The sequence below is a fragment of the Ictalurus furcatus genome, chromosome 16 (assembly GCF_023375685.1).
Source record: "Ictalurus furcatus strain D&B chromosome 16, Billie_1.0, whole genome shotgun sequence".
NCBI lineage: Eukaryota > Metazoa > Chordata > Actinopteri > Siluriformes > Ictaluridae > Ictalurus > Ictalurus furcatus.
In genome coordinates, this window is record NC_071270.1 from 23,915,253 (window position 1) to 23,927,116 (window position 11,864).

Below are 11,864 nucleotides of genomic sequence, written 5' to 3' on the forward strand. Positions count from 1 at the left end.
ATCTGTGTCTGTTAGTCTCAGTGAAGGAGGCGTGGCCTCTGTGTCTGTTAGTCTCAGTGAAGGAGGCGTGGCCTCTGTTCCTGTTAGTCTCAGTGAAGGAGGCGTGGCCTCTGTGTCTGTTAGTCTCAGTGAAGGAGGCGTGGCCTCTGTTCCTGTTAGTCTCAGTGAATGAGGCGTGGCCTCTGTGTCTGTTAGTCTCAGTGAAGAAGGCATGGCCTCTGTGTCTGTTAGTCTCAGTGAAGAAGGCGTGGCCTCTGTGTCTGTTAGTCTCAATGAAGGAGAAATGGCCTCTGTGTCTGTTAGTCTCAGTGAAGGAGGCGTGGCCTCTGTGTCTGTTAGTCCAGGTGACATTCTATACAATCGTGTGCTGGGACAACAGTTTGGGATGAACCACATATGGGTGTGATGGTCAGGTGTCCACATACGTGGCCATATAGTATATGTCACATTTATAAAAAAATATTAAAACGGGGATCTGTAGACTCCAAGGAATGGCCACCATGAATTTAAATCAGAGATTTGATTCAACAGTAACAAAATTACATTTTATTTTTGGATGAGGACATATAACCCGGTGGGTATCGGTGACTCAGTCATATGTAATTATATTTTATCTCTGAATGGCCAACATTGACGGACCACTGATGTAATTACTGTGGGTGAGCGTTTTGATCATATAGTGTTATAAAGAGCTATATATACTGCAATATGATACATACTGTATGTTCTGTTATTTTTATTTTAAGCGATAAGAGCTTACATGTAGGAAAGTCTCAATTTTTAGCTGTCATTTACACATGCTGTCTCAAACTCTAGCCGTTAAAAAGGATGTGTATGATTATTACGGGGGAGGACACTCAGGTGACAGGAATAAAAAAGAACTTGTAGACTGAGCTACAATGGCCCATTCTATAGATAGGATGAAATATAGTTTTTTGTTTGGTAAAACTCACATTCATGTTCATGTAATACATCATTACTTTAAAATGCCAAATCATACTAGAAATTCCTGGAAGATGCTTTGAAAAAGCTTTGCGCTGGTGTGTATCTAATTACCGGCTGCATTTACGCTAAATGTCCTTAAAATGCTATCAATTTAACCATCAGCCCTGTTCTGACTCGCTATTAGAGTGTAGATCTCTTGCTCACCATCATCTCTCTCTCTCTCTCTCTCTCTCTCACTTTCTCTCTTTTTTCTCATACACGTCGTCACACTCAAATAGCAGTAGATCTTGTGATTTGCTCAGAGCCATGATGTTTTGCTTAACCTTTCGAACAGCAGCCCGGTCTTTCCTCTCTGAGCCCTCCTCCAGTCACAGGTTGCTGCGGCTCACCACGTGCCTCGAGCCAGCGCGCTAGTATGCACTAGTCCAGATTCACTACAGTTTTAACACAATACACATACGGTACATGTGCACAAACTGTATACACCCTATACGCCACACACACACTACTGCTACTTCCCAGACATACAACATTTACATTTACATTTACATTTGTGGGATTTGGCAGACGCCCTTATCCAGAGCGACTTACATTTATCTATCTGAGCAGTTGAAGGTAAAGGGCCTTGCTCAAGGGCCCAACAGTAGCAGCTTGGCAATGCTGGGGTTTGAACTCATGACCTTCTGATCTTAACCACTAAGCTTCCACTGTCTAGCATGTCTTAAATATGTGGCTGCATGTGCAAGTCCCAGAATATAATGATAATAATAATAATAATAATAATAATAATAATAATAATAAAAACTTTTTTATGTAGCACCTTTAAAAAGGCACTTTACATAGGAAAAGAAAATAGAAACAAAAGTACACAGCAAAAAACAAAGTATATACACGCATGCACCAAAGACAGTTAATAATAAAATACAATTCCAAATCACAAGAACAATAGTAGTAATAATAGTAATTGAATTTAAAAAAAAAACAGAGCAAGTAAAAGCTATCTTAAAGAAATGTGACGCAGTTGCGCTGAGTTCCGGCTAGTTAGCCGACGACATTTATTGCGGTATTAGCGTGAAAAGGTTCAGACGTCTGAGCAGAGTGTGCATATGAGGAAGTGAGAGAACTGGATCGACTAAAGGACTAAAGCGCCGCTGCATCGCTGTCTTGACGTGGAGATAAAGTGGTAGTCGAACGGCATTGCAGGTAACGTAGGAAACTGTTAAGCAGTTAGGTCAATAAGAGAAGCTTACACTACAAAAGTCGACGCAGAAATGTATTACAAAGTCAATCTTAGAATGTTATTTATAAAGAATAATATTTAATCTCTTTCAGGTTGGATTTTTCCTTTAAAGCCTTTCTGACAGGAGAGTGTTTGGTTTGCGCTGGTATGAATTGGCGCAAATTTACATAATTTTATACCGTTAAACATAGCGAAATATGTAAACGCGCTGTATAAATGTAACTGTAACTAACTGACCGGGACTAAATATAGCCGATGACAGTCGTTTCATTCATATTTCTCATTTACGGATGCATTTAAATAGCCTTTTACTGTATTACATTTATTCGTTTGAATGAACGGATGAATGCAGGCTCATACTCCAAGGTTTAATAATACAATCGAAGCATTAATTAAAGTCCGGACTCAGGAGTGTCGACATCGTGTACAATTACCACTTCGAGTTAGCGCTGTCCCCCTGCACCTTTGTCTAAATTTTACATTTAACTCATGTTAAAAATGTCTTCTTTTTTTTTTTCGTCTCTTTGTAGACAGATCAATGCTCACAACAATACGTGCGTAATTTAAAGGTATTATAATGACCAATGTTTTCTTTTCTTTTCTTTTCTCTAAGTAGAAAATATTCTTGAAATGGAATTCAGAAATATCTTATGTATTATTTTCGGAGCTGAGAGTTTAAAAGCTTTGATTGCATCCAAGAGGACTTTTATCAAAAAGTGTACAGATCAAACATGACTGCTAAAGCCAAAAAAAAAAAAAAAAAAAATTAAATAGTTGAAATCATTTTCTGTGTTGCAGAAAATCCAGAGTATATTTTTGGTCCAAATTTCCAGAACACGGTGGGATTCGAACCACCAACCCCGGAGGTGCGAGGCAAACTTGCTAACCCACACGAGCCGCCATTAGAGTATTTTTTCAAGCTTTGTCACGATAGGAAGCCTTTAGCTATAAAACCAAACGTGAAGGGAGTGTTCAGCTTTCACAAGACACAATTCGAGTGGACCACGAAATGAAATTCCAGGAAGTTCTCGCTGAAATGGTATATATTTTAAATATGTACAATATACAGTACCTGTTATGTACACGTGTTGTATTTCAGCCTGTTCCAGCACAAACCTGAGGAAAGCACCCCAGGGACGTTGATATGGTGCTGCAGCTGCATAATGACTCACATTCAGCCCCTCTGTGTTTTGCGACACTGAAATGGTTTGGAGTTTGAATGAATCTGTGTGTTACTGGCATCCTGTTCTGTGTCACTGTTATCGTGGGCATTAACTTTAGAGCTACAGCATGATAATTGCACATGTGCAGGTGACTAATTGAATTCGATAAGGCCTCTGAGCAGGGCAGGAGAAACACAGGTTAATATCCTGAGTGGAGATACAGTGCCGTGTTGAAATCGAAATGAATCAACAGCCAAATTGCCCTCGTTAGACACGCTATTACTGTAGATGGTGTTTTTCTGCATATCCTTCGTGTTGTTTTTGGGACGTTTTGCTTGAGAGAACAAAGACCCTAACCCTTTGAAGATATATTTGATAAATATTCGAAAGGAAATCAGTTATATAACATTATTATGATAGATCAGTGTGTTAGCCATCTCTCTCTCTCTCTCTCTGCATATCATTTTTAAATTAATTTGGTCGGTGTTAAGCCGTACACCATGCTCACGGCCAATTTTTTCTATGAGCCAAGATAAATCTTGACACTGAGAATTTCAGCATCATTAAAGTAACTTTGACAGCGGTAACTGATTTTGTACATTTATGCAAAAACGTTTGAAGAAAATGGCGAGAACAATCCAACCATCCATCCATCCATCTTCTATACCGCTTAATCCTTTTCACGGTCACGGGGAACCTGGAGCCTATCCCAGGAAGCATCGGGCACAAGGCGGGGTACACCATGGACCGGGTGCCAGTCCATCGCAGGGCACAATCACATACACACTCACACACCCATTCATACACTATGAACACTTTAGACACGCCAATCAGGTGTAAGGCGAACGTGCTAACCACTATGCCACCGTGCGCCGTTTTGTCTCTTTCCTGGAGATAATAAAACAGCAAAACAAAACAAAACAAAAAAAAAAGAGCAGCTTGTCAGTGTACTTTCCCGTGTTGGAGAACTTACTGACTTTTTTAAAACGCCGACACTGGAGACTCCTTCCATAAATCTTCCATAAGTAAACATCTCCGTACAGAAAGCTACACCATATCAATGGTGATATGTTTTTTTTATTTGTAAGAAAATATTTCATAGAATGTGTGTAGGATGAATGTGCCTCAACTCTCAGAGAATTTCTGCTTTTCTCAATTGGCAATAATGCTGAATACCCTTCATAGCTGTATTAACTGTTTTCATAACACGGACCTCAGAATGTGACAAGTCAGCTGAAAAAGCCAGACTCCCACTAATGCCTCTGCAACAACAAAAAAAGAGGAATCTTTTTGAAATATTTCTGAGACTCTGATGCAGTCGAGTCATTACGGAATCAGTCAGTGAGAGGATTTAGTGGATAAAGATTCGGTTTTATGCATGCTTGAAGAGGAAAAGTTGGGAGAAAGAGCGCAGACTGTCTTAAGATTTCTCTCTGCAGTTTAAAAAGCGTTGTGTCAGTGGCAGAGAAATGTTAGAAAGATAAATGAACTTGTGGAGTATGTTTCTTTGACATTGTACCAGACACAGAGAGCTTAAAATACAGCTAAACACTTTTTTGTTTGTGTGCATTCACCGGAGCTGAAGTCAAGAACAGTCTTCAGAGTTTTCAAAATCGCATTTTTACAGTCGCTGGTTGAGATATTCCAGAAAGGATAACAAGCTGAAACAGAATCCATCTTGGCGATTAAATTAATCCTCAGCAAACAGGCTAGTTAGAGGGAAGCGTCTTGCAATATTCTCCTTATGCATATTAATTTACCAAGAAGGAGATTATTTTCAGAACACTGTAAAGAGATTGTAGATTTGTTGAGTTTATAAGTACAGAGACAGACACAATCGGAGTAATAAACACCAGATTAAGATTCTCAGTTTCAAGACCCAGAACAAGAGCCTGAAGAAAAGTCACATTACTAGGTTTAGGACTCTTTACTCAGAGCCTTGATCTAGGGTTAATTAATAATAGACGGTCTCATTACTCAGGTCTGGGTTCATGGTCTGGGTTTTGCTACTTTTGGTTTGGTGGTCTCATTACTCAGGTCTGGGTTCATGGTCTAGGTTTTGCTACTCTTGGTTTGGTGGTCTCATTACTCAGGTCTGGGTTCATGGTCTGGGTTTTGCTACTTTTGGTTTGGTGGTCTCATTACTCAGGTCTGGGTTCATGGTCTAGGTTTTGCTACTCTTGGTTTGGTGGTCTCATTACTCAGGTCTGGGTTGATGGCCTGGGTTCTGCTACTCTTGGTTTGGTGGTCTCATTACTCAGGTCTGGGTTGATGGTCTGGGTTCTGCTACTCTTGGTTTGGTGGTCTCATTACTCAGGTCTGGGTTCTGCTACTCTTGGTTTTGATGGTCTCATTACTCAGGTCTGGGTTTTGTTACTCTTGGTCTTTAAACTAAGACCTACATTTTCACCAAGCACTTGAATATACACTTCTATTTAAAAAAAAGTGATTTCTTTCATATTGTACTAACGTTCTCCAAAACAGGGCCACAGCTCAATGGTATTCTTAGTCTCTGACCCAGTGAACTAGCATGAGTCTCATTTCCCTTTGTCTTTGTCTGTGTATCGTTGTTCAGTCTTGGTCTGGGTCTTACTGCTTAGACTCAGAACAGTGGACTTAGATCAGTGGACAACAACCCAATTCCTGGAGATCTACCTTCTTGAAGACTTTAGCTCCATCCATAATCGTGCTCACCTAACCATCTAATCACTGCCTTATGAAGTTCTTGATAAACTAAAACAGGTGTTAGATTTTGACTGGAGATGAAACCTACAGGAAGGTAGATCTCAAGGAAGAGGTTTGGCAACCACGGCTCTAAATCCTAAAAACTTATGAAGCCACAACAATGACTACGTTTACATGGACAGCAGTAATCTAATTATTGACCTTACTCTGAGTTAGACAGTATTGTGATTACGGTGTTTACGAGTCTCTTTTAGAATACTCCTCTCGTGTTCCCGTGTTACATGTTATAGAACATAGAGCGATTACCAGCACACGTCATTACGCCCTCATGTCACACCGTCCGACGTTCCCTCCAGAATTTCACGTATCAACATACAGTTTGTCTTCGTTATGGTACCGTATACAGTTTTGGGTGTTTTTATTTAAATTTTTTATGAACGCTTCAAGTGCAGTTAATTATTTGTCGTGCTGTACGTGCAAATAGACGACTGCTTGAAGCCGTGGGCTGCGTCCCAAACCGCATACTTACCTACTATATATTAGCTGAGTGACATGTATTTCTCCTATTACAGGCCTATAGTAGGCAAGCACGCGGTTTGGGACGCAGCCGTGCTCTCTTTTTTTGCCGTAAAATGGTTGAGCACTGCCGTGTGTGATCGTGTCCTGTCACAAAATGCGGTGAAAACTCCCACACGACGTTAATAGTGTGATTAAGGTGTTTGTCTGTAATACAAGTCGATAATGCCACTAAAACAGGAGTACTCCACCTGTCTTAATTCGATTAGTGCTTACTTCGAGTATGACCTTAATCAGATTAAGGTAATTAAAAATTGCTGTTTACATGGTAGTTTCTTAATCACAGTATTGTCTTAATCGGGTTAGTAAAGGATTATTGTTGTCCATGTAAACACACTGACTGTGTCCTTAGTCTTAGACCTTTTTGATTAGAAAAACTCAGACCATAAACCTAGAATTGTGTAATGAGACCAATATTCTTAACTATACACTCTTAAAAATCAAGGTTCTGATTAGAACCAAAAATGTTTTTTCAGCCTGATTCCATAGGAGAACCCTTTTAAGTTGCTCTCAAGTTTTTTTTAGAGAACCATCTATTTACTGGTGCTTTAAAGATCCTACAAATGGTTCTTCATATCATTGCCACAAAAGTACCATGTTTTCATAAGTTCTCTAAAAAGAACCCTAGTTAGTGCTTAAAGGAACCAAAGTATGGTTCTTAAAAGTGATGCCAGGTCCCACAAAGAACTTTATAGGGTTCACTTTAACCTGTTAAGAGATGATACCTTAAAGAACCAATACATTGATCTGAAGAACCTATAATGAAAATAAAGAACTTCTCCAAAGAACCATACAGCTCAACTCAAGAACCCTACATACAATGAAAAATGGTTCTTGACAAGAAGATGGCACTTTGCAGAACCTTTGGTGAAGTACAGAACCATTGAAGAACCTTTATTTTTAAGAGTGAAGCCCCAGACTAGTGGCACAGACCTATGTAATCATCCCCAGACCAAGATTTTGAGTAGTAAACACCAGATCAGAAACGAATGTAATGAAACCAGACAACCAAGACTTGGATTAATAAGCCCCCACACCAGATCTCCACTCCTGACTAATGATCCCCAGAACAAGGCTCTGAGTAATGAGGCCCAAACCTAGACCGAGGCTTTGAGTAATTATCCCCAGACAATGGTTTTGTGTTGAGAGGCCTAGACCAAGATTTTGAGTAGTGAGCCCCAGACCAAGACTGTGAGTAATGAGCCCCAGATCAAGACTTTGAGTAGTGAGGTCCAGACCAAGACATTGCATAATGACCTAAACCTAGACTTTGGCTCTACAGACAAAGCCTCTGAGAAATAAGGCATAGACAACCAGACAGCACACCTATATTGGAAAGAGGTGTGCAATTTATATCTCAATATTGGTGTTGTTTACTAATTGGGAAGATGGTGGAACTTCATTATTCTGGACCATCTGCTGCTTTCAGTCATCCTTGAGTATAATGTGTGATTTGAATCTGTCAATATTGTAAGACACCACATCCCCTCTTACTGACGATTTATATAAGCTCCACACTCAAGCAATGTGATAATCAGATTCATCCCAAGTTCCTTTCACACAACTTTCCTCCTGTGATTAATAAACATAACCAATTTTTGGCATGTTTAATTGGGCAAGAGTCAATCTCTAAATCAATATTTCAACCTTTCTAAAATGATAAAAAGCTCAATATTAAGCACATGCATAAAAAACACCCCAATGTCTTCCCACTTAGCATATGAGCTGCATAAGACATTGCTGAGATGCAACTTCTGCCGACATTGTTTAGTTGTGTGAGTGTGTGTGTGTGTATGTGTTTGATATCTGAGCAGACTCTGATTAATAAGAATCAAACCAAGACTTTAACTAATGAGCTTCAGACTCAGAGAATCGAGACTCAGACGAAAAAATCTGTATAATGAGACCCAGATCACGACCAAGTCTATGTTTCTTTTAGAAGAAGCAGCCTTTATTTTGTCACGTATACCTTGAAATTCTTTTCTTCGATATCCCAGCTTGTTAGGAAGCTGGTATCAGAGTGCAGGGTCAGCCATGATACAGTGCCCCCTGGAGCAGATAGGGTTAAGGGCCTTGCTCAAGGGCCCAACAGTAGCAGCTTGGCAGTGCTTGAACTGCTTGAACCTGAAGTTCTGATCAGTAACCCAGAGCCTTAACCATTGAGCCACCACTGCAGTCTCAAGAGGTCTCAGGACCAGGAAAATCAAATCAAGAGTCCAACTATGGTATCTTCCTGATTTTCTCAAAAACTGTAGCGCCCACAGTTCTCCATTGTTTTTGCATTTCACAGTCCTATCTCACCTCACATCCAACTTGAAAATGAAGTGTCAAGTTCAGTCATGAATAGTGAAGAAAGGGAAATGCTGCAGTGCAGCCCAGCAGACAAGAGTCTACCTTTTAGCAGACCAGTATTATAAATTATGAAGGAGCATGGGCAGAGCTTGGGGCATGGTTAGAAGTTTCTTCAAATGTTTTTTCTACTTGCTTCTATCTATTTCTGTTCCTGTGTGTTTGTTTCGGGTTTTCTTGACTTCTCTTTCTCTATACACCTCCCACAGAGTCGCATGGCAGAGAGTTTGCGTCTGTTCGACTCCATCTGCAATAACAACTGGTTCACCAACACCTCGCTCATCCTCTTCCTCAACAAGAAGGACCTGCTGGCTGAGAAGATCAAGCGCATCCCGTTGACCGTCTGCTTTGCCGACTACAAGGGCCAGAACACCTACGAGGAAGCGGCCGTGTACGTGCAGCGCCAGTTTGAGGACCTGAACCGCAACAAAGAGACAAAGGAGATCTATTCACACTTCACCTGCGCCACCGACACCAGCAACATCCAGTTCGTGTTCGATGCCGTCACGGACGTGATTATCCAGAATAATCTTAAGTACATCGGCCTGTGCTAGGACCAGGGGATGGGGTTGGGTGGGTGGGGAGGGTTAAGAGAGACATATATCTGGCCTTCCTCACTTGATTGTTATAGTGCCATGGAACCATGATGAGAATGGGGACAGGATAGGCGCTGCCACCTTACTCAAGTTATTAACCATGAAAAGTTAATGGTTAAGAATTTTGCAACCTTGATAGACATGTGTTTGCACTGAATTCATGAACACGTATAGACACACACACACACACACAAACACACACACACACGTTTGCTTTTGTTTACTTACAGAGAACTTTACAGAGAATCAATTGTTAAGTACCTGTTTGACATGGAAACACTGGTACCTTAAGAAGACCGTCACCCCACCAATTCCTTTCTGGCTTACCAAACATCTAAAATAGAGCAAGACCTCACCGTCCTCACTCTTCTGTTCTGATCTGTTCTGTCCTTTTACGCTGTTCGATTTACATGAATCAAACAATGCTACTTTGGTATAAGGTTTTTAGCAAGTCTGTAAAAGAGTTTCATTTTTAAACGACCATTTTAGAGTAGAAATGACCTACACAAGTGAGATGACAAAAGTCCTGCGAAATTATCAGTAAAAAAAAAAAAGAGAGACTTTTCCTTTCGTTTCCTTCCAAAGGTGAAAACTGCCAATGTTGAGATAATGCAACTTTCTTACACGTTAACGCTCACGTCTCCCATAGAAAACGTTGTTTTGTGTTTTTTTTTGTGTGTCTAAATTAGATTGTGCTTTGATTCCAGTTTGACAGCAAACGATTTTCCAAGAGTGTTACATTACATCTGAATTGAGTGTTAAGTGTCGTAAAGATCGTTCCGATTTCCAAAAGAGACGTAAATAGTGCCAATGTAAATGTAAATAAATAACAGACCCACCCAAAACCATTGAGGTTTTTTTACTTAAAAATGTCAAAACATTCAAATATGCATGATTTTGTTACTTTGTAATTTTGATAAATTATAGTTTGAATTGTTTAGTTATATATATATATATATTTTTTTTCATTTTACAGATATACTCCCATATATACATATATCAAAATCAAAAACACTGTGTACACATGTACAGCTGTTTTTCCAAGAGGTATTTATTGAAAAGAGGACTATAAGCAGAGATGGTACGGTAACTTGGATCCAGTTCAAACTTGGATTCAATATATGAATATTAGTAAAATGATATGCTGGTGATTGCAACAAAAGGAAAAAAAACAACAACAAATACAAACAAAAATGAAAAACAAAAAGAAACCAAAAAAGGATTTTAAAAAGTATATACGAGCAAAAAAAAAAAAAAAAAAAAAAAAAGAAGAGAGAGTCTTATATAAGCAAATGAAACCTTCCTCTTTGTTCTGCCGTCATTTTGAGTGGACTTTGTTCTCGGTATGGTGTGTAAATAGTATGTGAGGTGCATTGTTTGTGAGAAAACAAAAAATTCACCTACGTTCGTAGGCGTGATCGGCAGAAAAACAGGACCACGCCCATTCTGTTCTCCTCCATTTCTTCATCCTTCTCCTTCTCCTGATGATGTGCAACCATCCTGTGCTAAGGGCTTCAGGCTTGACTTTACACGATGTCCACTGAAAACAGACATATATTTAAAACAAAGTATAAAAGAACAACAATAAATTAAAAAAAAAAAAAGATTATGCAAATGTCTTCTTGTGCGATGTTTTCTTTGGGAGGTGGTCTCGGATACGGCGGACGAGGATTTCAGGTAACAGTGTCACACGAATCAAATAAATATGACCCTTAGCTGTATTATGTACCGAGAAACACGTAGGCGTATTGGGATTCTAAATCTTGCTGAAATTATTAGCTTGGTGAAAAATCAAATGGTCACGATTATTCACTTACATCAAATGTAGTCGATTGGCCAAGACTTGCTCGGAGTCTGATGTTTGCTAACAGGTTTATCTCATCCAAAATCTTTTCTGGGAATTCCTGCCTCAAACCACATCCAACTAGTTGCTCAATGAACTTACACTAGGCCTGCTAGTCCATCTACATATAAAGTGGTGCTTGGAAGTTTGTGAACCCTTTAGGATTTTCTATATTTCTGCATAAATATGACCTAAAACATCATCAGTCCTAAAAGTAGACCTAGAGAACCCAATTAAACGAATGAGAAAAGAATATTATACTCGGTCATTTATTTATTGAGGGAAATGATCCGATATTACATATCTGTGAGGGGTAAAAGTATGTGAATCTTTGTTTTCAGTATCTGGTGTGATCCCCTTGTGCAGTAATAACTGCAGATAAACGTTTGGGGTAACTGTTGATCGGTCCTGCAGATCGGCTTGGAGGAATTTTATCCCGTTCCTCAGTACAGAACAGCTTCGACTCT

General features: G+C 39.6%; 1 protein-coding gene across 1 annotated transcript in view; it reads left to right on the forward strand.

The window, feature by feature from the left end:
• gnaz (guanine nucleotide binding protein (G protein), alpha z polypeptide) overlaps positions 1 to 10,825 on the forward strand; it is a 56,517-nt gene extending 45,692 nt beyond the window's left edge. The window contains exon 3 of the mRNA XM_053644825.1: positions 9,168 to 10,825. Within this exon, the coding sequence (XP_053500800.1) occupies positions 9,168 to 9,512 (345 nt within the window). The 3' untranslated portion in view covers positions 9,513 to 10,825. The remainder of the gene's footprint in view (positions 1 to 9,167) is intronic.
• Positions 10,826 to 11,864: the final 1,039 nt, after the last annotated feature.